The 22,416-nt window shown below is 43.9% G+C and overlaps 1 protein-coding gene across 1 annotated transcript in view; it reads left to right on the top strand.

The window, feature by feature from the left end:
- Window positions 1-22,416, top strand: part of DNAH2 (dynein axonemal heavy chain 2) — a 218,871-nt gene that overhangs the window by 182,943 nt on the left and 13,512 nt on the right. Inside the window, exons 78-82 of the mRNA XM_030186429.1 lie at window positions 735-925; window positions 1,701-1,892; window positions 2,213-2,397; window positions 10,700-10,928; window positions 15,343-15,494. Coding sequence (XP_030042289.1) covers window positions 735-925; window positions 1,701-1,892; window positions 2,213-2,397; window positions 10,700-10,928; window positions 15,343-15,494 — 949 coding nt within the window. The remainder of the gene's footprint in view (window positions 1-734; window positions 926-1,700; window positions 1,893-2,212; window positions 2,398-10,699; window positions 10,929-15,342; window positions 15,495-22,416) is intronic.

Genomic DNA, 22,416 nt, shown 5'->3' on the forward strand with positions numbered 1-22,416 from the left:
TTATGGAAAGGGTAGTAGACGTGTGGAATGGCCTCCCAGTGGAGGTGATGGAGGCAAAGACTGTGTCTGAATTTAAGAAAGCGTGGGACAGGCACATGGGATCTGTTAGGGAGAGGAGAAGACAATGGATGCTGAGGATGAGTAGACTGGATGGGCCATTTGGCCCTTATCTGCTGTCATGTTTCTATGTTTCTACTTAATCAGACAGGGCCACTGAATATTCCCTCTAACCAGCCATCCCCTATCCAGCAGAGTTTGGGTGGAGCGGTGATCTAGCAGGTTAGTGGCAATATTCAGTCTATTAACTGGCTAGGTAACTACACAAACTTAGGACAGAAAGAGGGTGCCTTAACTTTTTGTGAATATCAACTGATACCCAGTTAACCTCTGGATATTGGCCAGTAACGTCCATCAGCCCCCTTTCTGATATCTCCTCCCATCCCCTGAAACTGCAGAATTCCCCCTCTCACCCAACCCCCCAACCCCCAAAGAAAATCTAATCTAACCCCAGCCCCCACCCCCTACCCCCATAGGGCCTCCCAGGCTTAGCTTTCTGGGAGAAGCAGGCAGGAGCAATGCCCACTTCAAAATAGGTGCTGTGACTTCTAGCAGCAACCTTGTACTTCCATAATGCAGAGCTACCAAATTCATGTCATGACTACATAAGTCTTTTGCCTGGGATACTGCCAGGAAACCTTGCAAGAACTCACTTCTTTTTCTCTCTTTTGTGACAGGTAACTGGGTCTTTCTGGCTAACTGTCACCTCTCCCTGTCCTGGATGCCCCAACTGGACAAGCTGGTGGAGCAGCTGCAGGTGGAACAGCCACATCCAGAATTCCGCCTTTGGCTTAGCTCTAGCCCACACCCTGACTTCCCTATCTCTATCCTCCAGGCCAGCATCAAGATGACCACTGAACCGCCAAAGGTACGAGGCCAGTCCTGCTTAGGGAAGGAACAGCAGAGCAGGGAGGTGGAAGTAGAAGTGTATCATTAGGCCTGGAATAGCAGAAGGTGCTGAAGGAAAAGTACCTCAGAACCCAGGGCACCAACTTTGAAAGTATCGGGCCAGTGGTGCAAATTGCCTTTTCACAAGCTTAAACTGTAAAAGAAAACAACTTTTTCTGCAACAGCTTTAAAACACAAAACAAACACCATCTGCCGGCCAAATAGGAGAAATACATGTCATGGAATTATTATTACAATTCGCAGACTTGAAAGCCCACTGTTTTGTCACTTTTTAGCAGTCAAAGATGGTCCTGCTATTAAGCGACCTATTTTGACCGCTCAAGATATCCAGTTTGGCACTGAATATCTGCTTTTAACCAGCTACCTCGGACTGAAAATCCGCGATTAGGCGCTAAAACCCTATTTAACTGTCCAGGAGCCATTCCTGGCTGGTTAATTAGTTTTGAATATTGGGGGGGGGGGGGGGGGGGTATATGTACAAGCAGGCTGCACCCATATCAGTCCTAACTCATCTGCATAAAGTTGGAACTTATACATGTAAACTGGCTGAACATATACATGCAGATGAGTAAACATATAAATGTGTTTGGCATTCCACTGTTTATATAATTTAGTAGTAATGGTAAGGATTTAGTTTGCTGGTGACCTGGAAATTACCTGGCAGAGACCCGGCTGTCCTCCCTCTACAAGACTCATTCTTCACTTCCTTTTCACGTTGCTTTTGGCTGCTCCAGGGTCTGAAGGCGAACATGACGCGTCTGTACAATCTGATTACTATGCAGCAGTTCAACCGATGCACCAAGCCGCAGAAGTACAAGAAGCTTCTCTTTGCACTCTGCTTCTTCCACAGTGTGCTGCTGGAGCGCAAAAAGTTCCTGCAGCTGGGCTGGAACATTGTCTATGGCTTCAATGACTCAGACTTTGAGGTAAGGGATCTGTGTCCTCTCTTTTCTCCCTGCGAGGGATCTGTGAATTCTCTGATAGACAGGATATAATCAGTCACACAGTGAAAGGCATCATCCAGTGGCACCAGGGCACAGAGCTTTCTCAGAGCTTGATTTAAAAGCTAGAATACTTTCTCCAGTCCCACATGTGGGTGGTGTCTTTATCCCTCGGATTCTGTAATAGGCGCGGATCCCAGATTGGCACCCAAAATAATTAGTTAACAGGCTCCAATTATTTAATTATTGGAGTTAACAAACACTTTAATTGGCTTTTGATTTTATTTCCTCTCTTCCTGCCCCAGGTATCAGAGAACCTGTTGAGCCTATATCTGGATGAATATGAGGAGACTCCATGGGATGCCCTAAAATATCTCATTGCAGGAGTCAACTATGGGGGACATGTGACTGATGATTGGGATCGAAGGCTCCTCACCACATACATCAATGACTACTTCTGTGAGCAGGCCCTCACCACGAGCAACTTCAGGTAAGAGCCAGTTTGAGGGCAACACAAGCAGTAGTACTGTCCAAATGTACATCTCCTTCTCTTCAGCCCCTCCCACCCAATAGGGATAGAGACACTGCTGTGCTGATAATCATGTTCATTTGATTTGATGTACCACCTCTATAACAATAGTCTAAGTGATTTACATAACAAGGAGGCTATATATATATATGGGCTGCATCGCAATTAATCAAATGGGAGAGTTTTTCCCACTGCAGTTCCTTGTGACTCTGAACAACTCACTTAGCCCTCCATTATCCAGAGTCACAAGGAGCTAGGGGGGGGGGGGGGGATCATACCTTTAAACATGTGATTAATCGTGATTACAAATCCGTTCTATTGAGGCTAGAGTAGAAATCTTGGTAGAACTAGGGAAAACAGAGAGGTAAGTAGAGGAGGCCTACAGGGACGTTGTAGAGAAGTCCCACCACCAGTCTGGCAGCTCCTATGCTGCCTTGGAGGAGAGAGGTCTTCTAAAAGGAGCATATTCAAAAGCATAAATTAATGAGACAAAGCCAACATGGGTTTAGTGGAGGAAAATCTTGTCTCACCAATCTACTACATTTCTTTGAAGGGGTGAACAAACATGTGGATAAAGGTGAGCTGGTTGATGTTGTGTATCTGGATTTTCAAAAGGTATTTGACAAAGTACCTCATAAAAGACTCCTGAGGAAATTGGAGAGTCATGGGATAGGAGATAGTGTTCTATTGTGGATTAAAAGTGGTTAAAAGAAAACAGAGTAGGGTCAGTATTCTCAATGGAGAAGGGTAGATAGTGGGGTTCCCCAGGAGTCTGTTCTGAGACTGCTGCTTTTGAACATATTTATAAATGATCTAGAGATGGAAGTAACTAGTGAGGTAATTAAATTTGCTGACGATACAAAGTTACTCAAAGTTGTTTAATCACAAGAGGATTGTGAAAAATTATAAGAGCACCTTACGAGATTGGGAGACTGGGCATCCAAAAGGCAGATGACGTTTAATATGAGCAAGTGCATGTAGGAAAGAAGAACCTGAAATATAGTTACATGATGCAAGGTTCCATATTAGGAGTCACCAACTAGGAAAGGGATCTAGGTGTCATCGTTGATGATACGTTGAAACCCTCTGCTCATTGTGCAGTGGTGGCAATAAAAGCCAATAGAATGTTAGGTGTTATTAGGAAAGAAATGGAAAACAAAAATGAGGATGTTGTAATGCCTTTGTATTGCTCCATGGTGCGACCGCACCTCGAATACTGTGTGCAGTTCTGGTCACCGCATCTTAAAAAAGATATAGTGGAATTAGAAAATGTACAGAGAATGGTGATGAAAATGATAAATGGGATGGGACGACTTCCCTATGAGGAAGGCTAAAGCGTCTAGGGCTCTTCAGCTTGGAGAAAAGACGGCTAAGGGGAGATATGGTAGAGGTCCATAAAATAATGAGTGGAGTGGAATGGGTAGACGTGAATCGCTTGCTTACTCTTTCCAAAAATACTAGGACTAGGGGGCACGGAATAAAGCTACAAAGTAGTAAATTTAATTTCAAATAATTGTATTTATTATCATAATAACCAGAATAATAACAATGCAGCAATCAAAAATACATCAAATAATGAACATTATAAATTGTACAAGCATTTTCAGAAAGACTGCAAAATATAATCAATAACCAATTTTGTATATACATAGTAACATAGTAGATGACGGCAGAAAAGGCCTGCACGGTCCATCCAGTCTGCCCAACAAGACAAACTCATATGTGCTACTTTTTGTGTATATCTTACCTTGATTTGTAACTGTCATTTTCAGGGCACAGACCGTACAAGTCAATATAGGAACCAATAGTAACAGACAGAAAAGAAAGAGCAGATAAAAGAAATATACTCCAAAAAGGTCAGGAAGGGAAGAATAATCCACAAACTAGTACAGATATATGTTTTAAAACATATAACATGTAGTAAAAGAAAAATGTATACGCAAATCCTATCAGTTGATGCCATCAGTGGGCTAAGTTAAGGAAGTGTAGGAGCCCAAAAGAAAGGGGCTTAAAGAAGAGAGTATCTCCAGGGTTTGCGTTTCTGTAGCCAGACTAGTCTTTCCAATCCAGCAATTCTCCAAACTTTATCTAACCAAAAACGTTTGGAGGGCAATACTGGATCTTTCCATTTCTGTACAATGCAAACTTTGGCAATAAGCAACAACTGTCTGATTAAATCTAAATGTTTATGAAAAGCTAAATGGAGTGAAGTCATTCCAAGGAGAATGACAGCTGGGTCCATTGGGATGTCAATCTGAAGTAAATTGGAAATGTAAGTAACTGTCATTTTCCAAAAAGATTGAACATGTCCACCACAAATGTACCATATCTCCCTGGGTAGGGCATCCCCTCCAGCATAAGGGAGAGGACTGCACCTGCCACTTATGTGTTTATTTAAATTTTGCTCACACCTTTTCAGTAGTAGCTCAAGGTGAGTTACATTCAGGTACTCTGGATATTTCTCTGTCCCTGAAGGGCTCACAATCTAAGTTTGTACCTGAGGCAATGGAGGGTTAAGTGACTTGCCCAAGATCACAAGGAGCAGCGGTGGGATTTGAACCGGCCTCCTCTGGATTACAAGACCGGTGCTCTAACCACTAGGCCACTCCTCCACTCCAGAATCTTTGGGGTTCTACATGGAATGTCGCTACTCTTTGAGATTCTGTATGGAATCTTGTCACTCTTTAAGATTCCAGAATCTTATTTATTTAGATTTTGCTCACACCTTTTCAGTAGTAGCTCAGGGTGAGTTACATTCAGGTACTCTAGATATTTCTCTGTCCCTGAAGGGCTCACAATTTAAGTTTGTACCTGAGGCAATGGAGGGTTGAGTGATTTGCCCAAGATCACAAGGAGCAGCAGTGGGATTTGAACTGGCCACCTCTGGATTGCAAGACTGGTGCTCTAACCACTAGGCCACTCCTCCACTCCACTAACTGTGATATGGAGTGAGATAAATAGAGTGGAGAACTTACTCATTAATAAATGTCAGTGAGATAGAAAAGTGGAAAGAATAAGACCATACCGAAGTCCAGAAATCCTCGAAAGACTGTTTTCCTATCAGTTTTTCACAAAGGTCCATGTAGTGAAAATGGCAGGGTAAAAGAGTCAGAAAGGTGCTTTTTAAAAAAGTGTGATATAAAGTTTTTTAGAGAGAGACATTGAAAGAGAACCTCTTCAAAGAACGACAATGAACGAGTAATACATTCAATAGGAACAATAGTGGAAATGAAATGGCAAATTTGGAAGTACTGAAAGAGCTAGAGTTTCACTTGGAATGTACAGAGAATATCAGATATAGTCAGTAGACTGCCATGCAGGAATAACTTGGCCAAAGGAAAATTAGATCAGTAGGTAAGCCTTATATGAGAGTTAGCCAGGAGAGGCGTAAGGGGAGTAAAGGTAGGTGAAATAGATTTCAGAGAGCAAACCTTCCTCCAGCTAAGAAGAACAGAAGGAATAAAGGAGTGATGGCATAACAATGGAGACCAATTATGTGTGTTGACAAAAAGATAAGCTAAAAGGGTATGTTGGAGACTCCTCCAATTGGACCCAATGCGACTGAGCAAAGGGGTTTATCCAACAATGAAGCGCTTTTAAACAGGCAGACCAATAATACCATTGCAGATTTGGTAGGCCCAAACTGCCGAGTTACTTGGGTATAAAAAGTATATGGGATTTGACAAGTGGCCTTTTCTTATACCAGACATAACGTACGATGCTTGATCTTAATTTCAGAAAAAAAATTTCTGGGAACAGAAATCAGCAAACTCATAAATAAAAAAAAGAATTTTGGTAAATATAAATATTCTAATATTAATTCTTCCCAACCACAAAAAAGAAGTAGTCAGGGTTCTGGGTGGAGAGACCTTTTAGTTGTAAGGAACGCAAGAGTGACATATAATGAAGATTATATAAATGATCTAGGCAAATGGAAACAATTATGCCTAGGTATTGAAAGTTGGAGGTCCATTTAAAGCCATAAGATAAAGGAAAGGTATGATGTAATCTGGAATGCGGGTTACAGGGCATAATGATAGATTTATTGAAGTCGATGACAAGACCGGACATAGATCCAAATTCGGTTATAACAGAAAAATAAATTAGGAATAGAGTTTGGAAGGTCACTCAGGTAAAGTAACATGTCATCAGCACATGAAGAGATTTTGTGGGTCTCGCCATTAATACCCTGAATCATCTGGGTCAATCGTATGAAGATAGCTAAAGGATCCAGCTCTAAAGCAAATAGGATTGGCAAAATAGAGCATCCTTGACGAGTCCCTTTCTGTAAGTGAAAAGACTGGCAAAGAGCACCATTAACGATAACAGTTGCGGAGGGTTTTAGGTATACCACTTGTATCCAGGACAAAAAGTGTGAACCAAAACCAAAGCTCTGGAGGACACAAAATAGATAAAGCCTTTCTGCATTATCAAATGCCCTTTCAGCATCTAAAGAGAGGATCGCCAGGTCTTCAGTGTTCTTAGAGGTGTGATAAATTATGTTAATGAGGCGCCTAATATTATCCGACCCATATCGATTTCAGATGACTCCTGTTTGGTCAGGGTGAGTGCACTCTGTGATGACATATTCCAGTGTTTGGCTGAGGATCTTAGTAAATGTTTTGTAGTCAATATTCAGTAGCGAAATAGGTCTATACTTAGAGCAGAGAGTGGGGTCTTTCTGATCTTTAGGAATAACTGTGATAGTCGCAGAGTAGAAGGACTCGGGTAAGCACTGAGCCTCCGTTATCTTATTGAAAACCTCCGTTAAATAAGGAACAAAGTGGGGACCTAGAGATTGATGCAGTTCTGCTGGAAGTTTATCAGGGCTCGTTGCCTTATTTCTTTTCAACTTTGCAATCACTGAGTGAACTTCCATCTGCGTAAAAGGTCTGTCAATACTAGATTTATCTAGCCAAGATTTAATAGTTTCTATCTTGGAGAGTGAATCAGAGGTTTATAACTCCTTGAAGAAAGAGGAAAAGGTATTCAGAATGTCACAGTGCCATCAGAGGATTTAATTTTCTCAACATGTCGTTTAACACGGCGCAACTGCTAAGAAAGTAGTTTCAGGGATTTATTAGTACCTGCAAAAAAGGTGCTTTTAGTCATATTTATATAATACATTATTCGTTCAGTCTCAAGAGCTGCTATCTGCTGTTTAACCCGTAGCAGTTCCTGAAAAGTGCGCTTATTCTTAGTGCGTTTATAATCAGAATTGAGAATAGCCTGTGAAGCATGAAGGTCATCTAATTGTGTCTTTGCTTGTCTTTTAATATCCAAGGATAGTTTGGAAATATGGCCTCGAAGGACTGCCTTCCAACCATCCCAGAAAGTAAACAAATGTATTTCATCAGTATAATTAAAATGAACATATTCCTCCTAGGCCGAGATTAGCTTTTGTATAAACATGGGATTTTGAAGAAGTTGCCTGTTAAAAGACCATTGTCGAGGAAAAAAGTGTCTCTTAGAATGTCTAAGTGGAAACTCACCGGTGCGTGGTCTGAGAGATATCAGATGCCATTGGAGCAGTCTGGAACTGAAGAAGAGATGAACCAGTAATCGATTCTAGAAAAGGAATCATGGACTGCAGAGAAAAACGCGTGATCTCTCTCACTTGCATGCAGTACGCACCAGATATCTATAAGAAATAAATCCTTTATATTTTGCAAAATAAGCTTGTTAGTTGGATTAGTTTTAAAATTATTTTCAGATTTGTCCAAAGATGACAAGGCACAATTAAATCTCCACCCAAACACAGAGAGCATTTTAATGAGAGATTTAACACAGTCATAAAAAAGAGGAGTTATTTATTTATTTATTTTATTGCATTTGTATCCCACATTTTCCCACCTATTTGCGGGCTCAGTGTGGCTTACAATATATTATGAAAAATGGAAATACAATTTGTTACAATTCAGGTTATGGATTACATTATGAGGGTAAGCAAGATAAGGTCAAAATCGTAAGGACTAAATTAATTGAAAAGAAGAATGAGACATTGGAAGGAGAGAACGGGATATTGAGGGGATAGGAGCATATATATTAGCTAAGGTTATATAGTTACCATCCAATTACCTAATCACAATAATATATCTTCCCTCGGGGTCTTGTATGACAGATTCTAATACAAAGGGGCAATCTTTTGTAATTAAAATAGCCACTCCTCTTTAAAATTTCACTTTTGTTCTGTTTTTTTACTATACCTATTCTAAAATTTCAAAATTTTCTAGTCATAATGTTATTTTGTTCTAAGGCTTCTTCTCTTTCTTGATACTGCCCTCTATCAGGAAGGGAATTTTTTCCATGTCCACATATTTTTGTGCTTTTTCATTTCACTAGGATGATTAGGTTTGTTTCTTGGAACATTAATAGGCTAAAAAGGGGGCTCTCAGCTCTAAATAAATCACGAGCTACAAAGTAGTAAATTTAAAACCAATCAGAGAAAATATTTCTTCACTCAACATGTAATTTAAACTCTGGAATTCATTGCCAGAGAATGTAGTAAAAGCAGTTAGTTTAGCAGGGTTTTAAAAAGGTATGGATAGCTTCCTAAAAGAAAAGTCTATAAGCTGTTGTTGAGATGGATTTGGGGAAAATCCACTGCTTATTTCTAGGATAAGCAGCATAAAAAGTATTGTACTGTTTTGGAATCTTGTCAGGTACTTGTATCCTGGATTGGCCACTGTTGGAAACAGGATTCTGGGCTTGATGGACCTTCAGTCTGTCTTAATATGGCAACACTTAAGTACTTAATCAGAATGCAAACCTACAAAAATTAAAGATCGAAAAGATAAGAAATACAAACTGAAAAACTGTAAATTAAAGAATCTAAAATGGCATGTGGAATAGCTTTACAGTTTTCACAGCCTACTTCAGAAATGCAGCTCTAAGATATATATAGATAGACAGATAAAAACTTAACAGAAAAAGACAGACAAGGACTGGTAGAAAAGGTAACAAGAGAATAGGAAAGGTTACAGATTTCAAATATAAGGGAAAAACAAGGTGGAAAGGATATGAGGAGGGGCCAACAATGCTTTGTTTTTAGTATGGTCACAGATTAAAGACTTGGCTACAAATCAGAAGTAGTATTTGGAAAGGCCAGTGAGAAATAACAGGCTTTAAGAAGAGATGACTTCATCAAAGAAGGGTTCAAGCCTAAGATGGGAGGCAAACTGTTCCAAAAGGGGGGGGGGGGGAGAGCAACGATGCTGAAGCTGGATGATCTGTTAGTATTCAAGTACACTGGCAAAAGGAGGGGACAGTTAGGAGGTGTTTATTAGATGAACAGAGGGTTCTAAGGAATAAGAAGGCTTGTCAAGAATTAAGCAATTTGTGGGGGATTCTGTATGAGACCAGGAGCCAATGCTCAGCAACAAATTACATGATCATATTTCTTACAGTTATAAAGGCCTTTAACGGCGGTGTTTTGCATCAGTTGAAGCCTGTCTATTTTGGAATTATGGAGACCAGCCAGTAGGGAATTGCAGTAATCTAATGTGGAGGTGATTAGTGCAAAGAGGAGGGCTCCAAAAGGGATCGAATAGAGTGTAAAGAAGCAAGACAAAACCACCTTAGAGATACGAGCATGGAAAGATGAAGTGTTATCAAGAGTGACGCCGAGTATTTTAGTAGAAGTGCTATATGGATTCTCATGCAGGCTGACACCTGTGAAGCAAGAATACAGCATAGACAACAGCAGCGGGGGATGCAGGAAAATCTAGGCCCAATATTTAAAAGGATTTAAGCTGGGCAGAGAATGCTCCTTCCTGGCTAAATGACACCGACTGGGACAAACCTCGATATTCAGTGGCAAGTAACCAGACCCTGTCAGTGCTGGGGCAAGTTTGGGAAGAACTGGCATTTATCAGTCTGGATAACTAATCAGATTATATTACATTACATTACGCTTATATTCCATAATTACCTATCGGGTTCATTGTGAGTAACATCACTGCAAAAAAGCTATGCTACCTTTATCCAGTTAGTTATTCAGCACCAGTATCAGGGCATGACACGTCACTTAAAATCTAGCCATAAAACAGTCTGTGGTGGCCAACATTTAAAAACATACTGAGCACCATGGACTGATTATTCACCCCTTTATTTTAAACACAGAGAATGGGCATAATTACACCTCTTATTTCAGACAGGTGCACTGGCAAAAGGAATAGCTACTAGTCCCATAGAGTACCCCCCACCCCCTTCCATATGTTTTTATTCAGGAGCAAAAGGTTAATGGTGTCTTTCTGGGTTTCAGGCTTTCTGTGTTGGAAACATATTGCATCCCAAAGGATGGATTCTTAAGCTCTTACAAAGAATACATCAGCATGTTGCCTGGCATGGACCGACCTGAAGCCTTTGGCCAGCATCCAAATGCTGACATTGCTAGTCAGATTACAGAGGCCCGCACTCTCTTTGAGACATTGCTGTCGCTGCAGCCGCAGATCACACCCAGGGGAACAGGGGTCCAGACCCGTGAGGAGAAGGTAAAGCTGCTTGGGTTCCTCTTTAACAACATGGGCACCACTGATCCAAGAACCTTCCAAAAGAACTTGGGGTCTACACAGTATTAACAGTATACCAGGCCCCAGCTGTCTTTCTGTCCAGTCAAAAGTAAAAAAAAAAAAAAAGGCAAATACCCTATGAAGATAAAAACAAAGTAAGGCAGAACCAATGGACTTTCCACAGAAGAGCTCAAGCCAAGGGACATAAAGTATATATGCCAAATTTATTGTCCAACAAAATTGTAAAAGAGCACATGAACTTCTTTCATACTCAGCATGGAACCATGTTTCGGCAATTAAAAGCCTGCCTCAGGAGTCGATATGTCTGAGTGTTACTGAAATAACAATGTTCACAACAACTGGAGCTCCACAGTTCATGTATCGGCACCGCTGTATGGAAGCGCGATTTTGTATTTCTGGAGCTCCAGTTGTTCTGAACATTGTAATTTCTGTATCACTCAGCCATATCAACTCTTGAGACAAGCATTGAATTGCCAAAACACAGTTCCATGCCGAGTCTGATAGAAGTTTGTGTGTTCTTTTACAATTTTGTTGGACAGTAAATTTGGCATATATACTTTACGTCCTTTGGCTTGAGCTCCTCTGTGGAAGTCCATTGGTCCTGCCCTACTTTGTTTTTCTGTCTAGTCATACAGGAAGGGGAACAAGAGTTGCACCATTAAAACAAGATCTATCCTTGCAAATACAAGGGATGGGCTGTTGTTTGTACTGACATAGGATATTTCGTTGACATTTCCTATGTCATTAGCAAACAAAAATGAGCAGACAAAGGCACAACATTTCATGTTTTGTCGTTCGCAGACACTCTTTGTAAAGAAGGAATGCGCACTCTTTCCCAACAGTGCAAATGCCACGCATGTGCAAACTAGTACATGTGTGTAAACTTGAGAAAAGATTGCGTCCTCTCTCTGAAATAATGTGCTCTGTTTCCACATAATGTTCACTCTTCCCATAGAGTTGCACATTATTATTTAAAAAAAAACCTGACAAAATGGCCAGAGAAATCTGAATCAAATGAAAATTCCCACAAACGATACGGGAAACAACATAAAGAAAATGTTCTGACTGCCCATCCCTAACAAATGACCCCAGTCTTTTTGAAAGTCTGATGCAAGTTTTCCAGCTGCTGTTAAGGTTCTAACCGCTGCTTCCTGTAACTTATCCCAACTTCCTTGGGATCCTGACACAATTGTACCATTGCTTTTAAGACTGTAACCACCACTCCAGGCAGGTCACACCAGGATTACACCGCACCAAAAAAGCTGAGGTAATCTGCAAGGTGAAACCCAAAAATCAATAAGCTTGTGAAAACAGTATTTTAGGATGATGACTTCACTAGTTTCAGGGGCTACCTAGATACATAGCCGCCGAGGGGGGGGCAGGGGGGACAAAATTCCCTGAGCCCGGGCCTTCAAGGGGGGTGCCACAGTCCCACCTGCCCTCCGTCGTCGACCGTCTGCCACCAGGCCGGGCCCCCTGCATTGAAATCACAGCGCCTCTCACCTCCGTGTGAAAGCTCTGCAGGCAGCAGGGCAGCAGATCGCCTCCCTTCGGGCCTCCTTCCCTCCCTGTGTCCCACCCTCGTCTAACGTAACTTCCACGAGGGCGGGACACAAGGAGGGAAGGAGGGCCGAAGGGAGGCGATCTGCTGCCCTGCTGCCTGCAGAGCTTTCACACGGAGGTGAGAGGTGCTGTGATTTCAATGCAGGGCCTGGTGGCGAACAGAGGGGGGGAGCGGCGGCGACCTCAGGGGGGTGAAGGGGGAGCGGCGGCGACCTCGGGGGAGGGTGGAGGGGGAGAGTGGCAGCAGCGGGGCCCCAGGCCCGGACCAGTCTCTCAGTGGCCCTGCCTAGATATTGCAAATCTTGATGATAAGAAATGGAAGAGGGTATTGGAAGTCAAATTAAATACGGAACTGAGGAAGATATCAAAGCCTGGAATAGTCTGCTAACGAAGATGCTGGATACTGTGTAACTTGCTAAGCATTGTAAATAGTGGAGGCCAGCACTTGTAATTCAAGCTGGACATAACTAGATCAGATGAAGATGATATTAGGAAGAGACAGCAGAGACTGCAGGCCATGGAGAAAATGGTTTGGTACCAGTAAGTCACAACTCCCCAAAAACTAACCAGGTCATTGGTGGCCAGGTGCTGTTGAGCAAGGTTAGAAGGAAAAAAGGCTTTAAAATGCTTGTAAATCTTATCTGACTATCCAGCTTATTTTCGAAGGAGATCACCGGCCATCTTCCGACACAAATCGGGAGATGGCCGGCGATCTCCTGAACCCGGCCAAATCGGTACAATGGAAAGCCGATTTTGGCCAGCGCCAACTGCTTTCCATCGCGGAGCCAGCCAAACTTCAAGGCAGGATACAGAAGGTGGGACGGAGGGGGGGCGGGGGCACGGTTACGAGATGGCCGGCTTCGCCCGATAATGGAAAAAAGATGGCCGGCTCTGACAAGCATTTCGCCGGCTGCACTTGGTCTATTTATTTTTAGGACCAAGTCTCAAAAAAGTGCCCCAATTGACTAGAAGACCACCGGAGGGAAACGGGGATGACCTCCCCTTACTCCCCCAGTCGTCACCAATCCCCTCCCACTCAAAAAAACATTTAAAAAAATATTTTTTGGCCAGCCTGTATGCCAGCCTGAAATGTCATACCCAGCTCCCTGACAGCAGTATGCAGGTCCCTGGAGCAGTATTTAGTGGGTGCAGTGCACTTCAGGCAGGTGGACCCAGGCCCATCCCCGCCTTCCTGTTACACTTGTGGTGGTAAATGTTGATCCCTTAAAAAAAAAACCAAAACCCACTGTACCCACATCTAGGTGCCCCCCTTCATCCCTAAGGGCTATGGTAGTGGTGTAGAGTTGTGGTGAGTGGGTTTTGGGGGGGGGATTTGGGGGGCTCAGCACCCAAGGTAAGGGAGGTATGGACCTAGGAGCAATTTTTGAAGTCCACTGCAGTGCCCCCTAGGGTGCCCGGTTGGTGTCCTGGCATGTGAGGAGGACCAGTGCACTACAAATGCTGGCTCCTCCCACGACCAAAGGGCTTGCATTTCACCGGGTTTGAGATGGCCAGGCCCGGTTTCCATTATGGCCGAAAACTGAAGCCAGCCATCTCTAAACCCGGCTATCTCAACATTTGACCTAAATGTTGAGATTTAGCCGGCCCCAACTGTATTATCGAAAGAAAAGATGGCCGGCCATCATTTTCGATAATATGGTTGGCTCCGCCCCTTTGCAGAGCCGGCCCCGAAGATGTCCGGCCATATAGATGGCCGGTGCCGTTTGATTATGCCCCTCTATATCACCCTTTGAGCGTCTTGTGGCGGTGAAACATGAAATAAGAATAAACTTATTGTTATAAGATGATGGGTGAATCAAGAAAGCATAAATAAGCAACACTAGGAGTCATGAGTAGCCAGGTTGATATCACCAAGTTACAGCCTCACCAGAAATCAACTGGGTAGTGCTGGCAGGTTGGTGGTGGCTAAATTTCTCCGTGGACCAGCAGGATAGAACCAGCCATAGATTGTATCGGGTGTTCAGCGCTGCGTGCGTCTGGTAGCACTATACAAATGCTAATAATAACAATATTGACGGATCCAGGTCTCCAAGGCACGTGGGTGTGCTCCCTCCTGTGTGGTAATAGTTCCTCTCCGTCTGCTTTATCCACCCAATTCAGCATCTTCCTAGGGCCATGTCAGCCACACAGCAGGGGCTTCTCAAGTGGTTGCAAGTGAAGGTCCTCAGTTTTGTGGAAAAATCAAATCAGGTCTTGTATACTGATAAAATCCCCTCACTGGGGTTCAGTCATGCTCACAGCAGGCCCTCCAACTCTACTGGGTGACTGCAGACTCGATCAAGCATGGTCAGCCCTCACATGCTGAACAGACAGGAACGGCAACACAGCACTAAAAATAAAATTTTAAAAAAGATGTCATTCCACTGCACTCAGACCTGGCATCTGCAGGCACTTCATATTTTAGCCTTTCTTGCCTGCAGCATTCAGGAATTGCCAGCCTGCCTGAACTCTCTGCTTCTTGAAACTGCTTATCTGTAGAGAGAGGATTAATCAGCTACATAATTCCACCCACCTTCCTGAGCAGTTGAAGATAGCTACATACAAGACAAGTGTTCATTGTGGTGGGGGCAGAGTCAGACTTCATGCATGTAGTCACAAAAATCTTGAGAACTGGTCTATTTCAGTTCTATTAGATGTTGCCACCCACATGAGTGGCTAATTTACCCTGCAGTCTATTTCAAGTAAGCCGTGTTGCTTAATAGTCCAGAAAGGTTATCCACAAGTCTTGCATGTCTGATGCCTGTCCCATGGTAAAACGTAGACTTATTCACCTGTGTTCCCACTCTCCCAGGTGCTGGAGGTATCTTCAGATGTGCGGCAGAAGATCCCCGAAGTGATCGACTATGAAGGGACAAGGAAGATGCTAGCTGATGATCCGTCACCTCTGAATGTGGTTCTGCTGCAGGAAATCCAACGCTACAATTCCCTGCTAATAACCATCAGGTGAGCACCCACAACTTATCGCTAGTCTCATCCTCACTCAGGCGTTCGCAGAACATACGGATATAACTCAGCCAGTCGCAATCAAAGCTATGGGTCTTACTTTGGTTGATTCTGAATTACCCAAGTCATCTGTGGTGGGCTGTGGTAGTCCAGTTTTTTTCCCTATTTATATATAGCTGTAGTCTGGGTTAACCTGGGCTGGTGGGGAGAACGATGGAGGGAAGACTAGGGTTACCATTTTTTGTCCTTAAAAAAAGAGGACACTTGCCCCGCCCATGCCCCGCCCCATTTCACACATCGCCCGCCCATTTCACACCCTCTCCCCGCCCCTTGTCGCACCTCGCCCCGCCCCCTGTCACATTTTCCCCTCCCCCTGGCCACCCCCTCACCTCACCTCCCCTCCCTCTGGCCCCGTCACCACCTCTCCCCTTACTCACTATCTTCAAAAAGAGGACATGTCCGGGTAAATCCGGACGTATGGTAACCCTAGGGAAGACTCCATTCAAGAGGAGTAGGATTCAGTTCTGAAATACTGCTGCTAGCTAAAGAGCTTGGAGTGTTCTGGTCGCTGGACCTGAGGAGGGGAAGGAGGTGGTCATCAGCTGGTGAGGGTTGGGGAGCCAAAGCAAGGGAGATGTTAATTTGGGGGTGGGGGGTCTAAGTCCTCTCCTCCCCCTTCGTGGTTATGCCATTGATTGGGTTCAGTAGAAAATGAAGTGCATTTCTATTTTTATTTCTCCAGTGTTGCAGTACTCACCGAGTTTAACTTCTTGGGGTTCCCAGTTCCATGTTAGTGTTCATATTTCTAATCTGTGATCCCTTGTTTTTTATTTGGTGAAGGTCTGTCTGTGTTTTGTGTGAAGAAGTCATTTAAGGTTATTTTATGTGTGGTAGTAATGATAGGTAGGGAAATTGAGGAAGGGGGTAGGGAAGAGAGGGGATTGGGGGCCCCCCTCCTAAATTTCTGCCCAGGGCATCAGCATGTCTAAAACCGGCCCTGCTTATCTGGATCCCAGGTGCTCTTATCTGTATAAGTGCTTTAAAAGAATCACTGGATTCTAATTTCAAAATGCAGGGAAGCTGGTTCCACAGGCCTGGTGCTGCCCCTCTGAAAGACTGACACCCTGTGGTAACCTTCCTAAAAGCCTAGGTCCCAGCAGTGATAAATTAAAAGCATGATCTGACATGACTGGTATCATGTGCATCAGACGAGTGGGGCTGCTACTTTATTTTAAAAGGTTATTTTGTAAAATAAAAAAGAAAGGTGCAAAGGGATTTCTAGCAATGGGGATAGTATGTGCTGTGACTCACTAAAGAGTGATACAGAATCAGCCCACACAACTATCTACAGTGACAGGCACGTTATAGGTCGTCCAGAATTGTAAGTATAACTCTGTGCACCTGTTTCTCTTACATTTCTATACTAGCACAACTCCTGCACTCGCCTACACCTAGTACAGCCCTGAATTTATTATAACTCTACATCCCGTACAGCCCTGTATACCTGAACATAGTCCACCTCTACAGTCAGCTCTAGTTCCACCACTTTCCCGTTTCTGTAAAAGGTTTGTTTGTATATTAATACCTTTCAAATATTTGACTGTCTATATGTTATCACCCCTGTTTCTCCTTTCTTCCTGGGTATACAGTACATCTTCAGGTCATCAAGTCTCTCCTCATATGTCTTGTGGCACAAACTCCATACCATTTTCGTCGCTTTTCTCTGAACCGCTTCAAGTCTCTTATGTCCTTAGCAAGATACGGCCTCTAAAACTGAACACAGTAGTCCAAGTGGGGCCTCCCCAACAACTTGTACAGGGGCATCAACACCTCCTTTCTTCTGCTGGTTATCCCTCTCTAAGCAACCTAGCATCCTTCTGGCCATGGCCACCGCCTTGTTACAATGTTTCATTACCTTGAGATCCTTGAACACCATCACCTCAAGGTCCCTCTCCTGAGCTGTACTTATCAATCTCTCTCCTCCTATCTCCTTTGGATTTCTGCACCCCAAGTGCATTCAATTTTAACTGCCAGACCTTTACCTTCTAATCTTTGGAGATCTCTTCTCATGGATATCCACTCTATTGGCTATATTCGTGTCATCCACAAGGAGGCAAACTTTTCCTTCTAACCCTTCAGCAATGTCTCTCACAAATATATTAAACAGAATTGGCCCTCTGAGTCATTCCACTACTCACCTTCCTTTCCTCCGATTGAATTCAGTCAACCAGTTTCCAATCCAGTTCACCACTTTGGGTCCCAAGTTTAGCCCTCTCAGCTTATTCATGAGTCTTCTGTGAGAGAACGTATCAAAGGCTTTGCTGAAATTCAAGTAGATTACATCTAGTGCATGTCCTTTATCCAGTTGTTTTTATGATATTGTGTATGCCTTGTTAATAATATATACTACTTTTAGTGGTATATCACGTAATCAAATCAGACACCTGGGGGAGGGAATGCATGGGGAGATGCTGGATATCTGGGGTGGGGTGAAAGGGAAGGAAAAGGAAGATGCTGGACACCCGGGGAGAGGGAAGGAAAGGGGAGATGCTGGACATGGGTGGGTGGAAGAGCCTTGAGCCATCCCTGAGGGAGAAGGGCCACATGGCTGACCTTGGTCATTAAATACCTTCAGCTGGCTCTGACTGGACTATGGTGGGGGTTATGCAAAGGAAATGGAGATGCTGGACATGAGGGGGGGTTAGGCAAGATGCTGGACTCTTTGGTGGGGCTAGGGAATGGAAGGAGAGATGCTGAATATAGGGATAAGGGAAGGGATGATGCTGGACTGTGGTGGGGGCAGCTAGGACCTTGAGCTGGATGGCTGAATGTTCACGTAGGGTATCAGATAGTCTTGGGCTGGCCCTGCCTAACATTCACCAGAAATTAAACCCTTAGCTACCTGTGGATCCCAGTAAGCAATACACAAGCCTCTCCTGTACCTGAGCACATGCCTCTATAATCTCCTACCTGCCAACTAGACAAGTAGCTTACTCCAGGCCGTCCCCTGGTGACTTCAGTGGATACTGTGACCTCATAAAAACATAGTTCCCAGAAACGACATCTAGATTAATGAGACGCTTCAGACATAGAGCTAACAAATTCAAAAGTTTGTTATTAAAAGATGGAACAGTAAACAAAAATATTCAATATGCAAACAACAAGCAGGAAAAAAAGGAAAATAGATAAACAGAAAACTAACTAGTACACTTGACATTAACTTGCCTGCACTTGCCAAATGCGCAGTTAGAACTGAAAGCCTCGCTAAACTCAGAGCAAGTCTTTCTGACTCATTTCTGATCTGAAGAAGAAGATTTACCTTTGAAAGTTAATTGAAAACTGTATTAAGTTAGTCCCCAATTAAAAAAAAGTATCCTCTTATTTTCTTTTCTATGTTTTGATTTATTTCTATTTATTGGCTCATTTTGGGAAATCAGTTGAATCTCAAAGCGCTAGCATTCTGTGCAGTGACTTTGCTTTCCAACAACCTGCTTAGTAAGCTTCACTCAGGCTACAATGTGAGTTTTTTTTTTTGGGGGGGGGGGGTTTCCTTCTGTGGCAGTTGTTAGTTCCTGTTTCGTTCTGACTATAGCAGCAGTCCTGGCTAGCAGAACTGCAGAATAGAGAACAGTCCGGATGCCACCTGCAGGCCGACTTCAAAGCCTTTAAGGAGAAGGCGTTTTCACAGAACAAAATAAAGCCTTCTAGGGCAAAATGTAAAACTCCTGTTTTGATCACAGGAATTACCTAGGGATTGTGAGAATTGCTCCCCGAGCCATTGGTTCCTTCTTCATAGGGTTACCATATTTGCTCCCTCCAAAAAGAGGACACATGTCCCGCCCACCCCCTGTCACATACTGCCCCCCATTCACCCCACCCACTCCCCTAAGGGTGTCCTATCCTCCCTTCCCCTTACCTTACTGTACTGCCCTGGTGGTCTAGTGACCTCTTTGGGGCAGGAAAGAGCCCCCTCTTTCCTGCCCCCAGCGTCTGCATGCTGTTTCTTGCTGACTCCGGTCCCAGCGCCGATTCAAAATGGCCACCGAGAGTTGAACTCTGGGTGGCCATTTTGAATCGGCGCTGGGACCATCAGCATTGCAAGCAACAGTATGCCGGGCAGCGCTCCGGGCAGGAAAGAGGGGGCTTTTTCCTGCCCTGAAGAGGTCACTAGACCACCAAGTCAGTATAGTAAGGTAACAGGAGGGGACTAGGATAGGACACCACTAGGCCCGCCAGCCTGCCTGTTTGTCCAGAAATCCGGACAAACGGGCAGGCTGGCAAAGCCCGCCCAGTTGCCCAGCCATGTCCTCAAAAAGAAGACGTGTAGGTAAAACCGGACATATGGTAACCCTAACTTCTTCATAGACATCATACCTTCTGCCTCTAGCCTGCAACAGGCCATGAGTCACAGGAAGAACCATAAACTTGAAACCGAGGGTGTTCTGCACAGAATGTTCTGTACAGGCTCGGAGATTAGCATGCTTGAGTGACAGAGCAGAATACCCTTCCTCGCTCAACTGCAAGAGACATAGAAATGCCTAGTCTGTTTCTAGAAAGCAGCAAAGCAAATAATTCCTGAAAGAGAGGGATAGAGGAAAGAATACCAATGGACTATAAGGAATAGTTAATACAAATAAACTTCACTTTGCCACTTCTCACCCTGCCCTTCCTCCTCCCCTGTTGCCTTTTAATGAGCCGTAACAGAGTGAAGTCTTTATTTTATCTGATTATGACTCATATTTGCCCTGATGTCAAACGTCAGTATTCCTCCCCTTCCCAAATCTAGCTATTTTACATTCTCTATAGACAAACTGAAAAGGCAGTCACATTTGTGGGTGATCTCATCCAGCAGCTCTGAGACAGAATTGTTGTAGATCAAAAGTAATAAATTGTGAGTTCATTTGGACAGGGAAATAACTTCTGTACCTGTTTTTGACTTGAGCTTGGATTTGGGAAAGGCAAGAAATTAAATCTCAAATTCAGAGCCTTGCTCCATGGTTGAGTGAGGTACCCTCAGTCTTTTCTTAATTCTGTAGACCGAGTAGGAGAGGATTTGTAGTGTTCTGAAATCTCGTTTGTATCTCCGACGTTCTCCATTGGCAAGCAGGTTATATTCAGTATTTGCCTTGTAGGAAATGATCCAAACTTTTTTTAAACCCTGCTAAGCTAACTGCTTTTACCACATTCTCTGGCAACAAATTCCAGTTTAATTATACACTGAGTGAAGAAATATTTTCTCCAATTTGTTTTAAATGTACTACTTAGCAGCTTCATTGTGTGTCCCAGTAACAAAGGATGCACTGGAGGAGGTATTGCTAACAACCAGATAGCCAGGGCTGGTGCTAGGGTTTCTGGTGCCCCCCCTGCAGTCTATTAGTCTGTGCCCTTTACCCATCCATCTTCTCTCTCTCATTTCTTCTCCAAACCCCTCCCCCATCTTGCACCTTCTCTCTCCCCTCCCCTCCCAGGGGCAGCAGAATGCTTTTTTGTTTGGGGGCTCCAAGCTCCGCCCACAATTTCACCTTCAATTCTTAAGTTCCCACACCAAGTTGCATTTAGTCAATTTTGTGTAAATCATATACAAGCTAATTCAATAGCAGGATGCTAACGTTAAATGCCATTTGTATACATATGTAATAGAGTACTAGCACTTACATGCATATAGGGCTAGATTCTGTATAACACATCTGAAAAATCCATTCAGAAGTACCAAAATAAGATGTTTTAAAAAGTATATCCTTGTAGAATCAAAATTAGTATTTAAAATTATATGTGTAAGCAGCGGCGTACCAAGGGCGGAGCGGTGGGCCGCCCCAGGTGCACGCCGCTGGAGGGGTGCAGAGAGCAGCTGCGAGCCTGTCGGCTCCGCTGGTTCCCTGCGCCCTCTGCCCCGGAACAGGTTACTTCCTGTTCCGGGGCAGAGGGAGCAGGGAGCCAGCAGAGCCGGGAGCCACGTGGCTGCTCCCAGCAGCCAAGAATGCACTCGGGGGGGGGGGGGGGGGGGTGCGCATCAGCGATCCGCCCCGGGTGGCAGCCGACCTAGGACTATCACTGTATGTAAGGCTAAAATCTTTTGGTGGCCCCCAGAGCTTTCTCCTGTTTACTTTGCGGCCCTTTACGTGAAAAAGGTTGTTATCCCAAATGTGATCTCTTTGTACCTGATTGTTTAATTCCACTATATCACCCATGTTCTTTATGTAATACCAATTGTATCTTTCTCTCTGGAATGGCGATCGCCATGACGGAACAATGTAAGCCACATTGAGCCTGCAAATAGGTGGGAAAATGTGGGATACAAATGCAACAAATAATAATTTAAAAAAATGTAAGGTTAAATTGAAACCGTATTTCTTTCAGGACGCTTTTGGGATGATTGGCTTGGATAACAGAGTACTGCGATGGTGGCCTGATACAACCTGAGTGATTGTGCATTCTTTTTGTGTGGTTACTGTCCTATTGATTGGAGCATGTTCAACATCTACACTTAGGGGGGGGGTCCTTTACGTAGGCGCGCTGGCGTTTTTAGCACGCATTAAAAATAGAGACGCCAATGTATTCCTATGGGCGTCTTTAGCGTTTAGTGCGTGCCTATTTTTAACGCACACTAAAAACACCAGCGTGCCTACATAAAAGACCCCCTTAGTATCCTCAGACTTTTATGGCACATTGTGACAACAGTCCATACAGGACCTTTAGCAAGACTGCAATGGCACATCAGACTGAATTGGGAGCAGCATCACCAGCTCCTCAAAAAAAGAGTTTCCCTATGAGGCACCACCACAGTCCTTCAGTGGAAGCGCACCCAGGACAACCTTACCAGAGCCTGCCTGTTAAAGATGCCACAGCATCAATTGACCCTCACTGCAGATGCTTCCATGCACGTCTAGGGAACCCATCTCCTCTGCCTATTCACACAAGGCCC

The sequence above is a fragment of the Microcaecilia unicolor genome, chromosome 14, assembly GCF_901765095.1.
Source record: "Microcaecilia unicolor chromosome 14, aMicUni1.1, whole genome shotgun sequence".
NCBI lineage: Eukaryota > Metazoa > Chordata > Amphibia > Gymnophiona > Siphonopidae > Microcaecilia > Microcaecilia unicolor.